Source organism: Gracilinanus agilis, chromosome 2 (assembly GCF_016433145.1).
Source record: "Gracilinanus agilis isolate LMUSP501 chromosome 2, AgileGrace, whole genome shotgun sequence".
Classification (NCBI taxonomy): Eukaryota; Metazoa; Chordata; class Mammalia; order Didelphimorphia; family Didelphidae; genus Gracilinanus; species Gracilinanus agilis.
The window spans coordinates 149,373,009-149,392,521 of record NC_058131.1 but is presented as its reverse complement, the minus strand read 5'-3'; the positions used below and the strand labels follow the sequence as shown (position 1 = coordinate 149,392,521).

General features: G+C 37.1%; 1 protein-coding gene across 1 annotated transcript; it reads left to right on the top strand.

Moving 5' to 3' along the window:
- Positions 1–7,958: 7,958 nt before the first annotated feature.
- On the top strand, positions 7,959–19,018 carry LOC123234795 (N-acetylneuraminic acid phosphatase). Its single transcript, XM_044660770.1, has 2 exons — positions 7,959–8,098; positions 18,194–19,018. The coding sequence occupies exons 1-2, from the start codon at positions 8,009–8,011 to the stop codon at positions 18,851–18,853; spliced, it is 750 nt and encodes a 249-aa protein (XP_044516705.1). The 5' UTR covers positions 7,959–8,008; the 3' UTR covers positions 18,854–19,018.
- The last annotated feature ends 495 nt before the right edge of the window (positions 19,019–19,513 follow it).

Sequence of the window (19,513 nt, the reverse complement as noted above, 5' to 3'; positions counted from 1 at the left end):
AAAGAAAATAGTCTAAAAGTCAGAATTTTGCAATTAGAAATTAAGGTTCAGAAATTAAATGAAATGACAAATTGAAGACCAGAAATGACTAGCTGGAAGCCATGAAGAGCCAGATAGACCAGATGGAAAAGGAAAACCAGAAGATTATAGCCAAAAACCAATCTTTAAAGGCTAGAATTGGACAAGTAGAAGCCAATGATCTCACAAGACAGCAAGAATTAATAAAGCAAAGTCAAAAGACTGACAAAATAGAAGGAAATATGAAATATCTCAATGAGAAGATGACAGATCAAGAAAATAGGTCTAGAAGAGACAACTTGAGAATTATTGGTCTTCTGGAAAAATCAGAGACAAATAGAAATCTAGATATCATAATACAAGAAATTATTCAAGAAAATTGCCCTGATGTCCTTGAACAAGAGGGCAAAATAGACATTGAAAGAGCCCATAAAACACCCTCTACGCTAAATCCCCAAAAGACAACCCCCAGAAATGTAATAGCCAAATTCAAAAGCTTCCAAGTTAAGAAGAAAATATTACAAGAAGCCAGAAAGAGACAATTCAGATATCAAGGAACATCAATCAAGACTACACCAAAAAATAAATAAGAGAGGGGTAAGAGAGGTGAATGAAATCCTAGAAAAATTAGAGTTAATAGGTATGTGGAGAAAAATAAATAGGGACAAAAAGGAATACACCTTCTTTTCAGCTGCACATGGTACATTCACAAAGATTAACCATGCACTAGGACATAGAAATATGACAAACAAATGAAAAAGAGCAGAAATAATAAATGCAACCTTTTCAGATCATAATGCAATGAAAATAATAATTAGTAAGGGCATATGGAAAGGCAAATCAAAAATTAATTGGAGGGGCAGCTGGGTAGCTCAGTGGATTGAGAGCCAGGCCTAGAGACAGGAGGTCCTAGGTTCAAACCCGGCCTCAGCCACTTCCCAGCTGTGTGACCCTGGGCAGGTCACTTGACCCCCATTGCCCACCCTTACCAATCTTCCACCTATGAGACAATACACCAAAGTACAAGGGTTTAAAAAAAATTAATTGGAAATTGGATAATATGCATCTCCAAAATCAGTTAATTAAAGAACAAATCATAGAAACAATTGATAATTTCATTGAAGAGAATGACAATGATGAGACATCCTACCAAAACCTGTGGGATACAGCCAAAGCAGTACTTAGGGGGAAATTTATATCCTTGAGTGCATATATTAACAGATTAGGGAGGGCAGATGTCAATGAATTTGGCATGCAAATCAAAAAAACTAGAAAACGAACAAATTAAAAGCCCCCAGATGAAAACTAAATTAGAGATTATAAAAATTAAAGGCGAAATTAATAAAATTGAGAGTAAAAGAACTATTGAATCAATAAATAAGACCAGAAGCTGGTATTTTGAAAGAAAGAAAAAAACAGATAAAATAGACAAAGTACTGGTAAAGCTAATAAAAAAAAAAGGAAAGAAGAAAACCAAATTAACAGTATTAAAGAAGAAAAGAGAGACCTCACCTCTAATAAAGAGGAAATTAAGGCAATCATTAAAAACAATTTTGCCCAATTATATGGCAATAAATATAGCAATCTAGGTGATATGGATGAATATTTACAAAAATATAAATTGCCTAGATTAACAGCAGAAGAAATAGAATACTTAAATAATCCCATATCAGAAAAAGAAATTGAACAAACCATCAAAGAACTCCCTAAAAAAATATTCCCAGGACCAGATGGATTCACAAGTGAATTCTATCAAATATTCAAAGAACAACTAATCCCAATACTCTACAAATTATTTGACATAACAAGCAAAGCAGGAGTTCTACCAAATTCCTTTTATGACACAAATATGGTACTGATTCCAAAGCCAGGTAGATCAAAAACAGAGGGAGAAAACTATAGACCAATCTCCTTAATGAATATAGATGCAAAAATCTTAAATAGAATACTAGCAAAAAGACTCCAGTAAGTGATCCCGAGGGTTATTCATCATGATCAGGTGTGATTTATACCAGGAATGCAAGGATGGTTCAATGTTAGGAAAACCATTCACATAATTGACCATATCAACAAGCTAATGAGCAAAAATCACATGATTATCTCAATAGATGCTGAAAAAGCCTTTGACAAATACAACACCAATTCCTATAGAAAACACTAGAAATTATAGGAATAGAAGCACCTTTCCTAAAAATAATAAACAGTATATATCTTAAACCATCAACAAGCATCATATACAATGGGGACAATTTAGAAGCATTCCCAATAAGATCAAGAGTGAAACAAAGATGCCCATTACACCTTTATTATTTAACATTGTACTAGAAACACTAGCAATTGCAATTAGAGAAGAAAAAGAAATTGGAGGTATTAAAATAGGCAGTGAGGAGACCAAGCTATCATTCTTTGCAGATGATATGATGGTCTACTTAAAAAATCCCAGAGAATCAACTAAAAAACTAGTGGAAATAATCAACAACTTCAGTAAAGTTGCAGGATACAAAATAAACACACATAAATCATCAGCATTTCTATATATTTCCAACACATCTCAGCAACAAGAGTTAGAAAGAGAAATACTATTCAAAATCACCCTAGGCAATATAAAATACTTAGGAATCTATCTACCAAAACAAACACAGGAATTATATGAACACAACTATGAAACGCTTTCCACACAATTTAAACTAGATCTAAACAATTGGAAAAACATTGATTGCTCATGGGTAGGATGAGCTAACATAATAAAAATGACCATTCTACCCAAATTAATTTACTTATTTATTGCCATACCTATCAAATTGACAAAAAAAACTTTTTTGCTGAATTAGAAAAAACTATAACAAAGTTCATTTGGAAGAACAAAAGATCAAAAATATCAAGGAAAATAATGAAAAAAAAAAAAAAACATGAAGGAAGGTGGCCTAGCAGTACCAGATCTTAAACTGTACTACTATAAAGCAGTGGTCATCAAAATGATATGGTACTGGCTAAGAGACAGAAGGGAGGATCAGTGGAATAGACTTGGGGTAAGTGACGTCAGCAAGACAGTCTATGACAAGCCCAAAGAGCCCAACTTTTGGGACAAAAATCCACTATTTGACAAAAACTGCTAAAATTGGAAAACAATATGGGAGAGATTAGGTTTAGATCAACATCTCACACCCTTACACCAAGATAAATTCAGAATGGTTGAATGACTTGAATATAAAGAAGGAAACTATAAGTAAATTGGGCAAAGACAGAATAGTATACTTGTCAGATCTCTGGGAAAGAAAAGATTTTAAAACCAAGCAAGAGTTAGAAAAAATTAAAAATGTAAAATAAATAATTTTGACTACATTAAACTAAAAAGGTTTTGTACAAACAAAATTAGAAGGGAATCAACAAATTGGGGGAAAATCTTTATTATAAAAACTCTGACAAAGGTCTAATTACTCAAATATATAAAGAACTAAATCAATTGTACAAAAAATCAAGCCATTCCCCAATCGATAAATGGGCAAGGGACATGAATAGGCAATTTTCAGATAAAGAAATCAAAACTATCAATAAGCACATGAGAAAGTGTTCTACATCTCTTATAATTAGAGAAATGCACATCAAAACAACTCTGAGGTACCACCTCACACCTAGCAGATTGGCTAAAATGATAGCAGGGGAGAGTAATGAAGGTTGGAGGGGATGTGGCAAATTTGGGACATTAATGCATTGCTGGTGGAGTTGTAAATTGATCCAACCATTCTGGATGGCAATTTGGAACTATGCCCAAGGTGCTTTAAAAGATTATCTGCCCTTTGATCCAGCCATACCAGCGCTAGGTTGATACCCCAAAGAGATCATAAGGAAAAAGACTTGTACAAAAATATTTATAGCCACGCTCTTTGTGGTGGCAAAAAATTGGAAAATGAGGGAATGTCCTTCAATTGGGGAATGGCTAAACAAATTGTGGTATCTGCTGGTGATGGAATACTATTGTGCTCAAAGGAATAATGAAATGGAGGAATTCCATGTGAACTGGAATGACCTCCAGGAATTGATGCAGAGTAAAAGGAGCAGAACCAGGAGAATATTGTACACAGAGACTGATACACTCTGGTAAAATAGAATGTAATGGACTTCTGTACTAGCAGCAATGCAGTGATCCAGAGCAAGGCTGAGGGACTTATAAGAAAGAAAACTAGCCACATCCAGAGGAAGAACTATGGGAGTAGAAACCCAGAAGAAAAACAACTGCTTGAACACATGGGCTGATGGGGATATTATTGGGGATGTAGATGCTAAACAATAACTCTAGTCCAACTATCAATAATATGGAATTAGGTCTTAATCAATGATACATGTAAAACCCAGAGGAATTATGCATCAGCTGTAGGGGGTGGGGGAATTTGAGGGAGAGGGAAAGAACATGAAACATGTAACTATGGGAAAATATTCAAAAAAAAGGCAAAAAATGAAATGCTCTTTATTAGAGTTGCTAAATATTTCATAATTGATTATCATTACAATATTGCTGTTACTATGTAAAATGTTTTGGTTCCAATTTTGTATCAGTTCATGCAAGTCTTTTTATTTTATTATTTTTTAACAATTACATGTAATAAATTTCCACAAAAGTTTCCCAAAGTTATATGATTGAACTTGTCTCCCTTGTCTCCCTTCCCTTCCCTGGTGTTGTGAGGCAATCCAATATGGGTTATACATGTATTATCATGCAAAAAACAGTTTGTATAAATCTTAAAACATCCTCCTCATCATTTCTTATTGCACAATAATCTATCACAATTACATACCACAACTTTTCAGCCATTAATTACCCAACTAGTGGGCACCCCGACAAATTCCAATTCTTAGCCACCACAAAAAAAGAGCTGCTATTAATATTTTTGTACATATAGGTCCTTATCCTTTTTCTTTTGTCTCTTTGGAATACATTGGTATTGCTGTGTAAAAGGATGTGCATAGTTTGATAGCTCTTTGGGCATAGTTTCAAATTGTTTTCCAAAATGGTTGAACCTATCATTGTTTGTTTTTTAACCTCATACACCTCTCTGGTCCTAAATCATATTTCAAATTGTTACAACTAGAGTCCTTTTATTGCATTCAATCTTTTTTTCAAATTGGTACATTTTATAGTACATCTAAAATTATTTGCAAAACTGCTTTTTCCTCATCTGAATTGAAATTTCAAAGCTCACCGTTTCTCATTTTGCCAATTAAAACACCAGTTTTGCGGCCATGGGTGGGGGGATGCGGGGGGCGGGGTGAAGGGGAAAGTAGGAGCATGAATCATGTAACCATGTTAAAAACGAATATTAATAAATGTTTTAAAAAAACACCAGTTTTGTATCACTTGAAATAAGTGGTAAATAAAGAATTTTACCAAGCTCCTTTTATGAAACAAATATGGTGCTGATACTTAAATCAGGAAAGGCAAAAACAGAGAACGAAAATTATAGACCATTTCATTAATGATCATGGGTGCAAAAATTCTAAATAAAATTCTAGCTAGAAGACTACAATAAAATTTCAGAAAAATTATAGATTGTGACCAAACAGGATTTATGCCAGGAAATGGGGAGGGGTTAATATAAGAACAACTATAACATAATTAATTATATTAAAAACAAAAACTGAGAAATCAAATCAATAGATGCAGTAAAAGCTTCTGACAAAACACAACACTCATTCTTTCTAAAAACACTGAAAAGTATAAGCATATTTTTTCTTAAAATCATACAAAGCATCTACCTAAAACCATCAGCAAATATTATTTGTAATGAGGATAAGCCAGGATCCTTCCCAATAAGATCAAGGATACCCACTATTACCAATATTATTTAATATAGTATTAGCAATGCTAGCAATAGCAATGAAAGAAAAAGAATTTGAAGGAATCAGAATGGGCAAAGAAGTAATGGAACTAACTCTTTTTGCAGTCAATATGATGGTATATATGAAAAATCCTAGATATCCAACTAAAAAGTTAGATGAAACTATCATTAATTTTAGCAAAGTAGCAGGATATATAGTAAATTCACAAAAATCATTAGCATTTTATATACCCCCTAACAAGGACCAGATTTTTAAAACTGGAGAAATATTCATTCCTGAGTGGGCAGAGCCAATATAATTAAAATGACAATCTTATCTAAACTAATCTACTTATTAAATGCCATCCCAATTAAATTATCAAAAATTATTTTATTGAGCAAGAAAAATATTAACAAAACTCACTTGATAGAAGAAAAGATCAAAAATAAACGAAATTAACGAAAAAAGGGAAGGAAATGGAAAGAGAAAAGGCAGATTTTCATCCTTTTAAAACAAATTTAAAAAAAATTTTTTTTCATCTTAAGACTAGTGTTTTCCAAATTGCCATTGCAACAGCAAGAATGACCTGCCCCTATACAGAATGAGTTGAAAGATTAAATGAGTTTTTAGATTACCAACAAGAAAAATAGATGCACATTTAATTGCAGGAAGCATATTGGACTGTGAAAACTAGATATGAAAGCTAATCAAGCTCATCTGCTTCCTGGTTAGTGAATTTTAATGGAAATTAGAACAGCCTTCTTCAAAGGCAAAGGATTTATCGTCCACATAATAAGCAAGAGTAGTGAAGAGAGACCTTTCTGAACTTTTTGCAGCAGCATTTTTCTGCCCTTAAAAATAATGGAAGTGTAATGTAGTTGTGAGATTAATAATGAAGATTGGGTCTCTACCAATTAATAAAAACTAGCTTCTATATGGAAGCTTTTTAATAGTTTATGGCTTTGGGGGGATTCAGATGAAGGTGAATGTGCCATTCTCTAATTCAGGAAAGATGTGGTCTTAGATACTACCCTGATAGAGTATGCATATCACTGTACATCATCATCTCTCAGGATACTGAACCCTATGAATGGTAAACTGAAAAAAGGCTGTTTTAAGGGTCAACAATCACCCAAAGTCTATTATAATAAGTTTTTCGAACGTTCCATTCAGATCTTTAATTTATTTCATAACTTTCTCTTGGATTCTTCAAAGTCTGAAAGAAGCTTAATTTAGTCAGCTGAATATTTTCTTGAATCGTTACATTTTACTTTAAGTATTCCAGGTCCAGGGCTTCATCCACTGGGCAAACTAGCTGTTGATTTCAAGGAGTCCATGAACTTGGGGAAAGAATATATCTTACTAACCTCTGACTGAAATCTTACATTTTTTTTTTTTCAATTCTGAATGTAGGCAACATATGTTACTTATTCTGAGCACAGGTCCGTGGGCGTCACCAAACTGCTAAAGTAAGTCAATACACATACACATTGATAAGAACCTCTGCCCCAAAATTTGGTGAATTCAAGAAAGGTTCTTACTCCCTTTGAGCCCTCCTAAACTGAACAGTGCTTCCTAAAAATGAAAAGTAAAAATAATAGAGTGCTTGCCACCCTAACACCTAAGCAGCTAAACCCTAAGACAAAGAACCGCTCATCCTTTTTTTCTTCCCAGGTATCAAGCCCGGCAGTACTAATTGGCACAGAAATAACTAGTATTGTATTTAACAAAACCAACAACAAACACCACCCTGCTTTATATTTCAGTGTCCTATCCTTGCTCACGTTCCCTAAGAGATTCTCACTTTACCCGCTTGGACTTCAAGATTTTTAAAAGTTTGGATATTGTCAGTACTTCGACTGCAAGGATTGCAATTTCTCACGAGATCTTTGAAATCTCGAGGGAATTCAAACTTGGTGGGGAGGCGAGGTGTGGGGAGAAGGGCGGAGAAGGGAATTGGTTTGGTTAGCATCTCTCCAGAGCGGGGCGGGGCGCACAGGTCAGGTGACCTTTTCTCTTCTACCCGCTTCCCCCTCCCCCTGCCTCCCCGGCTTCCAGCAGCCTCGTACGCGCGCCGGCTTTCCTGCGCACGCGTGAGGACGCCTTCTGCTTTGGCTTCCGAGCGTTTTGCGGACTGCAGAAGTCTACGGGGTGGTTGAGCTGCTAAGGGCGCGGGATGGTGCTGGGCCGGGTGAGGGCGGTGTTCCTGGACTTGGACAACACGCTGATCGACACGGCAGAGGCGAGTAGGAGAGCCATGTTGGAGGTAACGGTCACGGCGTCCACGCTTCCCAGCCCCCACCGGCTGACCACTACCTCCCCTACTCCCCGCCCCCCAATCTCCAAGCCTGGTCCTTAACCGTCATCCCAACCTCACCCCGCCCCCCAATCCCGACCCTGGCCCTCTACCCCTCTCACCGTGACCACTTTGGACCTTCCTGTCCGTTCCCCAGCGGCCCCACCTCATATTCGAAAAGACTTACTTCTCTCTCCCTGAGAACCCCAACCATGCACGTGGGCCGGGGAGGAGCAGTCCACGAGGCGGGCTTGTCCCGGAAAAGTTGATACAACCGAGTTCAGACGATCGGGGTACTGGGGGATGTGACTGTCCTCAGGTATTCTACCCAGGTCAGGACACACTTGCAGCACCACAATCGGGAAAGGAAGACAGTACTGCAGTGAACCGAAAAATATTAGGGAGCGGTTAGAGAGAGCTTTAAGGTTTGTAAGGTGTGCTCACATTTGATCCCCACAACATTGCCGTGGTGCTGTTGTTATCCCCATTTACACATAGGGAAACCGAGGCAAAGAGTTTCACACACTAAGAGGCAGAGTTTGAACTGGGTTGTCTTGACTCCAAGACCGGCCTGTTGCTCCATTTCACTTTCCCTGAAGACTGCCTGGAAGAGGGGAACCAGAATGGTAAAGGGCCTCAATTTTATAAGTGTGAGATCTCTGTGTAGAGAGAGGATTCTAGACAAATTCGAAATTAATTTTAACATTTTTTAATAAAATTACTCGTAGTAGCCGCAGTAGTGTGGTAATTTGCACTGTGACCCCTTCCAGTCTTCTTTGAACTGGCCTAGAGTTTGGTGGTTGATCCTATATAGTCTCTATCTGTATGGCATTCTCATTCCTTTCACTTTTTATAAGTGTATAAGGTCATAGGAATAGGGCTAGCAAGAACCTAAGCCAACTCTCCTTTTACAGATGAAGGAACAGCCTCAAAGAAGCTCCTCTCCTAAGTGGCAGAACTGAGGTTTAAAACCCCAAGTCCTCCAAATCCCAACCCAGTGCTCGGACCACTTGCTAAATAATAGCGTAGGTTGAAGTGGGTGGTGTTAACTGAAGCAGCTAGATGGCACAGTGGATAGAGGACTCACTGGACCTAGGATCAGGATGTTCTCAGTTCAGATTTAGCCTCCACACTTACCAGATGTGTGACCTTAGTTTTCTCAAATGTAAAATGGAGGTGATAATAAAAGCTCTTAATTCCCAAGGTGGGTGTGAAGATCAGAAGAGATAATATTTGTGAAGTGCTTGTCACAGTGTCTGGCACATAGTAGGGACTATAATAAATATGTGTGTAGAATTGCTTATTTCATTTCTTTCCTCATTTTATAGATGAGAAAACTGAGGCAAACAGGTTAAATGGTTGCTCAGGATCCTAGAGCTAGTTTGAATTCATCTAGGTCCAGCACTCTCTCCACTACACCACCTTGCTCTGCACCATTGGTTGTCTCTTTCACTTCCCTATCATGGAATACTTCAAGCAGAGTTCACTGAATATGTTATAAAAGGGATCTAGAATGGGCCTCTGACTCCCCTTTCAGCTTTGTAATTCTGTGACTGAAAAAATTAGAAGATTTAAAGTATCTGTTTAGTACATAACTGCCTTGTTAGAGTGTGCTGCACCATTTCCTGGTCAGGAAACAACCTGAATTGAAAACTGCCAACCTGGCAAAAGGTCATACCATACCCTGGGGGGGTTGGGGGGGGCAGGGGCAGGAAGCCTGCACAACCAGAATCCTAGAACAAAGTCCTGAGAACTGTGGGTCTTTGATCTGTACCTGAATTCTTATAATTTGAACCAAAGAATTTTCTTAGGAAGAATACCTTTTGCTTACTGAATAAAGTATAAATTCCTTGTTTTGGTATTTATTATAAGGTCCTCCATAATCTGATTCAAGCCCTCCTTTCAGCCTTTCACACTGCTGCTCTTCACATACTGTATGTCAGCCAAATTTGATCATTTTTTCCATGTTCTCAAAGTTATTTTTGCTCACCTTGTCAGTACATAAAATTGATTTCTCCCTGCTTCTTCCAGTTTATTCCCAAGTGAAAGTGATCTCTGCTTCCTCATACTTCTCTGACACCTTGCCTGGATTTGTGTTGTACCTCTAACACTGGTGTTTGTCTTTATTTATATATGTTGCCTTTTCTCTTGCTAGATTGTAAATTCCCTTAATAAAGGTTTGGGTTGTATTTCCAGTATCTAACATGGTGCCTTATACGTAGTAAGCCCCAATAAACCTTTGTTGAATGAATGAATGAATCTTTAAGGTGACTCAGCAGAAGAGAATCTCACTTTTTTTTTTTTTTTTTTGCTATGAGGTTCTAAAAATACTGACAGATTATATTTTTTTCATCAGCCTATGACTTGATAAATGTTTTCTGCATTAAAATAAATCAAGAGTAGAACTAAGAATGATTCCTGATTGAGCATTTTGTGGCAGTAACCCAGGGTTCTTTTATGCTAGTTGGGAGACCAAGTTAGAAAGACTTGGAGTATAAGCCTCATTATGGACTAGCTTGTGCTAGTAGCCTAGCTTAATTCTAAGGGGCTTATCTCCAAGTCGAACATTGAATATGATGACTTTCAGCCAAAGCAACTCTTGAAAGACTATCTCTAAAATCAATCTAATTCAACCAAATTTAAATGCTTATGAAAATGCATCAATAAAATGACAGTCAGCAAGTATATATTAAGCACTTAATGCCTGTGCTAGGTACTGAGCACAGTTATGTCTTTGAGGAACTCTTAACAATTTTAGCATATACATGATAGATAATTTTATTTGGCAAGAAACTTTAAAGTAGTGGTTTAGCTACCAATAAAATGGCCTTTTTAGAGTTAACAAACAGTAAGCATAGTGGAGCTGTATCATCTCGGATACCCTTCATAAAATTATGTGATTATAAAGCTGTAGTAGAATATGAAAACCTACCTCTTCCCTTATACCTTCATCAAGGATGCCTTAGGTGTATGTGAAGTATATTCTTATAAAAATTTTATAGAGTTGAGGAAAGTAGACAGGTGTGTCTATAGTCACTAATAGTCCTTCACAGTCATTTGGTGGGGGGAGGGGTAGCAAAGGTCAAGATTTTTTCCAAGCTTTTGCTATCCTCTCCACTGTCAGGTACATTGAAAATTGAATTGTCAATGCACTCAGAATTACCAGGTCCAACACAGGACATATCATGGGGGTGGGGGATAGGTGTGCCCCTTTCATGCCATTTAATGCTAGGGACCAAATGTTGTGGTTCCACTGCAATTGATGGAGATAAGTTTTATAAAAATATGTACAGACCTTTTCCATTTTTTGTGTATCTTCCTAATTCCATCCATAAAGCTATAAGTGATATCTTATTCCCCAGTCCTTATCCTTCCCAATCTCTATTCCCTTTGACACTGTTGGCCACCTGCCAGATATTTTCTCCTTTCTAGTGTTTCATATTATTTTTCTTGATTCTTCTTCTGCAGTTTGGCTACTCCTCTGGATTTCTTTTCTGGATCACCATATATATCTAGCTCCTTGATTGCAGTGTATCCCAAAGCTCTGACCTGGGCCCTCTTTTCTTTATATACCCTCTCTGAGGGTTCTCATCGGCTCTTGTGGATTGTTATCTTTATGAATATTGTTTCCTGGTCTATATCCATCCAGCCCGAGTCTCTCCTCAGTTCCACTCTGACAAACCAGCTGCTTAATTGCTATTTTAAATTGTATGATCCTGCAGGCATTTCAGAATTCAAGTCCATAAAATAGAACTGATCTTCTCTCCAACCTTCTTCCTAATTTCCCTACTTCTGTTAAGGGCACCACAATTCCACAGTCACTCTGTTTTACAACCTGGAGCCCTCCTCCACTTGGCAGTCTTCCTTACCCCTGCTCTGGCTCTCAATTCCAATCATTTGCTAAGTCTTGTCAATTCTACATCCATAAGTGTCTCATTTTCAGCCCCTCAAGATCTTAAAGTCAGAGCATGATGAGATGTTAGAGGCCATCTAGTCCAACCCCTTCATTTTACAGATGAAGAAGCAAGCCCACAGAGAGAAAGGAATTTGCCCAAAGTTATGCAGCTATCAATAGGGCTAGGTATTAGTCTTCCTCACTCCCAAGTCTACACAGGGCCCACTGCTCCATATTGCCTGTTTTCTCTGTTTGTGTGGCCATTATCCTTCAGGCCTTCAACCCCTTTCACCTGGACTATTGTAGTAGCCTCCTTGGTCTCCCAGCCTTCCTACAGCTGTGGAGGTGATAGATTCCTAATGCTCAAGTCTAACTACCTGCTCTTAAAGCCTTTGACCAGCTTGCTTTGGCTTACCTTTTTTAGACCCGTTGGTAAATTACTCTTCTTTGTGTACTTTGTGTTACAGCTTTTCCTTTTAAAGTGTATATTCCTTCTTTCCCCATGGCTTTGCACAGGCCAACCCTCATGCCTAGAAAACACTTCCTTTTCACTTTTCAAAAACTCAGCTCAAGTGCTACCTTCCATATGAGGCCTTGATTCCTTTCCCTCCATTCACAAGTTCTTTCCCTCACCCAAACTATTTATTTTGTACAAATTTTATATTTAATGAATACTTATCTCCCTAGTAGATCAAAAGGTCCTTATAAACAGAGACTGTCTAAATTTTGTTTCTCTATCCCCAGTGCTTAGCAGTATGCCTGGTATATGGACACTTCATTAATACTTATCGATTAACTTAATAAGTGCCAGTGAAATGATAACTTAATTGGATCTCTTTTTGGGGGGGGAATTATTCAGAATTTAAAACACCCCAAAAAAACCATTCCCATACATAGAAAACACAAAAACAGAATTCTCAATAAAACTCTGAATCTCTTTCATACCGCTTGCTTTTTTTTTAATGCATATATTAAATTTTACCCATTGTTTTCAAAACTGTTATAGTTGTCTGCCTCCTTCTGAACATCTTAATTTTTTGTGGGTTAAAAAAGCTACAGAGGTTCTTTTTTTTTTTAAATCACTATGCTAACTTCCCCTCCCCAACACCCCTTCTCTCCCCAAAAAACTGAGAAAAAAGAAAGAAAAAAAAAGTTAACAAATTAGCAAAGACAAACAAAAGGAATCTAGACACTGATCATATCCAGAAATATTTGTCACTATACTTTACATTCATCATCTCTCTGTCAGGAGATAGATCATATAAGAATTCTTTATCATAGGACTTCTGAAGACATGGTGGTTCAGTACTATAATTAGAGTTATTGAGCCTTTCAAAGTTTTCTTTTACAGTATTGTCATCTTTGTATAAATTGTTTTCTTGGTTCTGTTCACTTCAGTCTGCATCAGTCATACTGCCCAAGACTCTCTGAAATTGTATATTTTGTCATTTCTTATAGTATAATATAATATCCATTTAATTCTTGTACCACAATCGATTCAGCTACTCTCCAATAAGAGGCAATCTGAGGTTACCCTCTTAAATTCTAGCATAGTACTTTGCTTTCCTTTTTCCTCTCACTTTATCCCCTTTTGAAGATCAGGAAGTTTTTTATGTTAGTAACTATTCTTTCCTGGGTATCATCCTCCTTTTAATCACTCCCACCACCACTACACCCATCTCAACTTGTTTCCTTGTTGAGTTCTATTTCTATAACAAATTGTGTGTTCTTCTCTCCTTTGTTAGAAAAAAGTGAGGTTTACCTGATACCCACTTCCCCCACCCTTTCATCTATGTTTGTATATTCTTTCTTATACACCCCAATTATGAAAAATCTTATAGAGCTCTCTAATGTTCAAATAAATTTCTTTCTAGATGTCTCTAGGCTCTTGTATTTATATCTAAAAGTTCATATTTAGCTTTTGTCTTTCCCCCAGAAATGGCTAAAAATTTTCTCTTATATTGAAGATCAATTTTTTTCCCTTGTGTGATTATACTCAGCTTTGCAGAGAGTATTACTCCCATTTGTAAACCTGTCTTTTTTGGTTTTTGGAATATTGTATTACAAAGTCTCTCTTTTATAGTAGAAGCTGCAGGATATTTTGCGATCCTGATAATTCCTTGGTACTTGAACTTTCTAAATACTTGTATTTTTTCTTTAATGTGAAAATTCTGGATTTTGGCTATTATATTCCTGGGACTTTTTCTTTTGGTATTTTTTCAGGTGTTAATTGATGGTTTGTTTATTTTTATAATTTGCTTTGCCCTTTGATTCTTTTGTTGTTCTTTTTAAAAATTAATTTAGAATATTTTTCCTTGGTTACATGATTTGTATTCTTTCCCTCCCATCTTCTCTCCCTTCTCCCATAGCCAACGAGCAATTTAACTGGGTTTTACATGTATCATTGATCAAGAACTATTTCCATATTATTATTTGCAGTAGAGTGATCATTTAGTCTACATCCCCGATCATATCCCCATCGAACCATCTGCTCAAGGAAATGTTTTTCTTCTGTGTTTCTACTCCCACAGTTCTTTCTCTGTATGTGGATAGCTTCTTTCTCATAAGTCCCTCAGAATTGTCCTGGATTATTGCATTGCTGCTAGTAGAGAAGTCTATTACGTTCGATTGTGCCACAGTGTATTTGTCTCTGTGCATAATGTTCTCCTGATTCTGCTCCTTTCACTCTGCATCAATTCCTGGAGGTTGTTCCAGTTCACATGGAATTCCTCCAGTTCTTTATTCCTTTTAGCACAATAGTATTCCATCACCAACAGATACCACAGTTTGTTCAGCTATTACCCAAAGGGCATCCCCTCATTTCCAATGTTTAACCACCACAAAGCACATTTGTCCTTTGATTCTAATATGGCCTTAGAATTTTCATTTATAATTTCTTAAAATGTAGTATCCAACCTTTTTTTTTAAATTATGGTTTTCAAGGAGTCTCATGATTCTTAAATTATTCCTCTTTGTCTTATTTTCAAGCCAGTTATTTTTTATTTTAGATAGCTTAAATTTTCTTTCCCTTTTTTCAATATTTTTATTTTGTTCTAATACTTTTGTTATTTCATGGAATCATTAAGTTCCATTTTGTCTATTCTAGTTTTCAAGGTATCCATTTCTTAGATACAGTTTACCACGTTCTCTTCCAAACTAGTTATTCTCCTTTCAGTGCTTTCCTTTATTTAGAGCTTTTATTTCATTTAAAAATTTTTCTTGCCTTTCTTCCAGCCCCTATTGTTAACTTTTTTGTAGGTCTCTGAGAAAGAAGAGTATTGTTCAGTCATTTCAGTCATGTCCATTCTTCATGACCCCTTTGGAGTTTTTTTGGTAAAGATTCTAAAGTGGTTTGCCATTTCCTTCTTCAACAAACAGCAAACAGAATTCAGTGACTTGCTCAGGGTCACACAGCTAGTAATTATCTGAGGTTGTATTGGAACTCATTTCTTCCTGACTCCAGGCTAAACACTCTATCCATTGTGCTACCTTGTTGCCCTATGTAAGTTATATTCTATTTCCCATTTGTTATTAGCAAAAAAAAAACACTTTAGGAAACCTCAGAAGAGCTATATGTAAAGTTTCAATTTATTCCACAATTATATTGTTGCTATTCTTCATTTTCAAAGACAACCAGTAACATCATAGGATGATGTCTTGACTTGTACATGAATTGGATTTAAGTGTGGCAGAGTTGCACAAATTGGTCAGCCTCACTTTCTCCTCTAGAGTCATCAATGTCAGAAAGTCAGGACAACTGGTGATGGCCCAGGATGCAGCGGATGACCATGGCATCTTGATGTTTGACTAAGCTCTAAGCCAGGGGTCGGCAACTCAACAGCCATATCTGGCTCTTTTGAGGGCCAGATAATGGCTCTTTCTGCAGGAGCCATAAAGTCAATTTTTTTTCAGGTGCTGTTACAGGAGCCGCACTGTGAGCACTGTACAGCTCTCATGAAATTACATTTTAAAAAATGTGGCATTTATGGCTCTCGTGGCCAAAAAGGTTGCCGACCCCTGCTCTAAGCATTCCATAGTGCCTGCTTCAGCTCCTTCATGACTATTAGAACAAATTGTTCTCATCTGCCCATTCCACTAGGGAAAGTTTTCACACACCTGGGTAAACAGCCTAACTCAAAGTAGTAGTTGTGGCCTTTTAATTATCTTCAACCTGGTTTAACCTGTCTACTAAGATGGTTTTCCTGGGGTGTAGTTGCTATACATGCTATAGCTTCTTTGGAGCCACAGGTGAGGTTTGGGTGAAAGTGGACACCAAAGGTGAAAGAGCAGCCCTGAAAAGGCCTTGACAAGCCTTCACCTCAGAGGTGCTTATCCTCCTTGAACACCCATACAATCCTCCCACAATTATATAGAGAAAGAATGAAATCCTAGTAAAAAAAAAATAAGTCTAGGTAATCTCTGATGCCTATAGAAGAAAAATAAAAATAAAATGGAGCTATTTAGCACACCTTGCCTCCCTCCCCCCAAAAAAAAGTATCCCTGAAGATTTATACTGGCAGGAGGCCCTAACTCTTCACAATTGCTTTTCCTTTGGCCTCCTGGAGTCTGCAGTCCTCATTCTTCATATCCCTTCAGTACTGAACCAACTTCAGGAATCATTTATTGCTATAGGAACTTAGAACTAGGAATGTCCTTAGTTCCTTTAGCCTACATGTGAGGAAAACAGCTCTGGCTTCCAAAACATTTTAGGATAAATTTGTTTTTTTGTAGGCTTGTCAGGCATAATTTCCCAATATAGGATGAACTATTAGAAAAATACATTGCATATTTCAAACAATTGATTTTAAATGAATTTTTGGAATATTAGTTAGACTACCCAGAAAGGCTGGATATTATGAAAGCAGAAGTATAAATTATTTCTCACATCCTTTTGACCATAAAACTCTGTTATCATCTGAGCAGTGAATGAAAAAATAGATGTTTTTAATGCGATATCACCAAATGATCTCCAAAGTTACCAATGATCTCTTTGTTGCCAAATCCAATGGCCTTTTCTCAATCTTCATTTTTCATGACCTTTATGAAGCCTTTTAAACTATCGATCATCTTCTTCGCCTCTCTAGTTCTCTCTTCTCTTAAGGTTTTCAGGACGACACTCTCTGGGTTTTCCTCCTACCTATCTGATCTGACCACTTTTCAGTCTCCTTTACTGAATCCTTTCCAGATCACACTTTCTAATCATAGGCATCCCTCAGAGTTCTGTCCAGAGTCTTCTTTTCTTCTCCCGAACTACTTCCCTTGATTATCTCATTAGCAACTTTGGATTTAATTAGTATCTCTGTGCTAACAATTTTCAAATCTGCCTATTTTGCCTTAACCTCCTTGCTGACCTCCAGTCTCACATCCATTTCAGACATTCTAGACTAAGTATGTCTAGAACAGAACTGATTATCTCTCCCCCAAACTTTCCCATCATCCTATCTTTTCTGTTACTGCTGAGGGCAACCTTATCCCCCCGGTTCCTCAGAGTTGCAACTTAGGAGTTATCTTCAATTCATCACTTTTACCCCCAATATCCAAGCTGTTTCTCGAAGGCCTGTTACATCTCTCATATATCTCCCCTTCAACACTGCCAACACCCTAGTATGGGCCATTATCACCTTATACTTCAATTATTTCAGTACTCTATTGATGGGTTTTCCAATCCCAAGACTCTTCCCACTCCAATCCATCCTCTATTTGGCCACCAAATTGATTTTCCTAAAATCCAGGTCTGACCATATCATTCTCCAACTCAGTAAACTTCAGTGGCTCCCTATATATGTTAGGATCAAATACAAAATTCTCTGTTTGGCATTCAAAACCCTTCATAACCTAGCTGCCTCTTTCCTTTCCAGTCATATTACACCTTACTCCCCTTCAGTCTAGAGATGCTGGCCTCCTGCCTGATCCATGGAGAAAACAATCTATCTCTGGAATCTGGGCATTTTCTTAGCTGTTCCTGATTCCTAGAATGCTCTCCCTTTTACAATGAGCCTTCCCTAAGTCCCAATTCTAGTGCCTTCCCTCTGTTAATTGTTTCCTCTTTATCCTGTACCATTTGCTTTAGAGTGTAAGCTCCTTGAGGCAGAGACTGTCTTTCCCCAGTACTTGCCTGACATATGGTAGGATTATTTCATTGATGTCTTAAATTTGTATCTTTTTATTAGGTGTCCAAACTATTAATGTCAAAATACCAGTACGAAGAAGCAGAAGCCTTTATCATCAGTGAAAAAGTCCAAGTTAGGTTCAGCCAGGAGTGCTACAGAAAGTCCAAATTGTCCATTACTGATCTAAGGATTTCACATTGGGAAAAAGCTATTCAAGAAACAAAAGGTAGTGAGCCCAGCCGGGAACTAGCTAAAGAATGTTATCTCCTGTGGAAATCTACACGTCTTCAGCATATGACTTTATCAGAAGAAGTAAAAAGCATGCTAATTGAACTTCGAAAGGATGTCCGCCTCCTTCTGTTGACTAATGGTGATACACAGACACAAAGGGAGAAGATTGAAGCTTGTGGCTGTGAACCATATTTTGATGCTATTGTTGTAGGTGGAGAGCAAGAGGAAGAGAAACCAGCACCATCTATATTTTATCACTGCTGTGATCTCCTTGAGGTACAGCCAGGAGACTGTGTGATGGTTGGGGATACTCTAGAAACAGATATCCAAGGAGGCCTTAATGCCGGCTTGAAAGCAACAGTTTGGATAAATAAAAATGGGATTGTGCCCCAGAAGCAGTCCCCAGTACCTCACTATGTTATTTCTTCTGTGCTAGAGTTATATGCAGTCTTAAAGAAAATAGATTACCTACCCACTGTGTCAGCTTAATAAATATAAAAAGAGACATTAAGAATTTCAGAGTCAGACCTTAAGTTTCTGCTGGGAATGAGTTAGAGGTACATATCTTCTTTTAGTCTTGTAGGTTCCAAATCAGGAACATATATAATTCAATAATTTATTTTAAAAAGTCAATTATCACTTTTCCTTTGAGAAAAATAAAAGTTATTTTTTCTTAATTTGGACCCCAAAGCTTGAAACTTATTATGGGTTTGGGGAAACTTTTGGTGGGTATGTGACTTGGAAGACTTCTTTACACAAAAGCATTTTTTCGCCTCCAAAGTTTTCTTCTGGGATCTTTCTTTGTGGATTTAAAAATAGGTATTGATACTGAAATGTAGATTTGTGGAAGATATTTGTCAGGAAAAAATGATCTGAATAGTATCTGTAAGCTAGCATTCTTCAAGGCGACATTTAATTCAAATTACATAAGCACTTTGCCTTGTACAAATCAAGGCATTTACCCAATAATAGATTTATATGTTTTGCTCAAGAGTGCTTATGGGTTTTTCCTCAATGTATTTTTATTTCTCTAACATGAATATTTTTAAACACTCCTCATGTTAATCTGCTGACAAAAAGCTTCATCATTTTAGTCCTTTCCTCAAAACTTTGTTTTTTACAAACATCATGAAATATTAGCACTAATTT

What these genes read in the sequence shown, in the direction of transcription:
- LOC123234795 (XM_044660770.1), top strand. Translation starts at nt 8,009, where the DNA reads ATGGTGCTGGGCCGGGTGAGGGCGGTGTTCCTGGACTTGGACAACACG. An exon ending in GTAGGAGAGCCATGTTGGAG is followed by an intron (nt 8,099 to 18,193) that starts GTAACGGTCACG and finishes TCTTTTTATTAG; the next exon opens with GTGTCCAAACTATTAATGTC.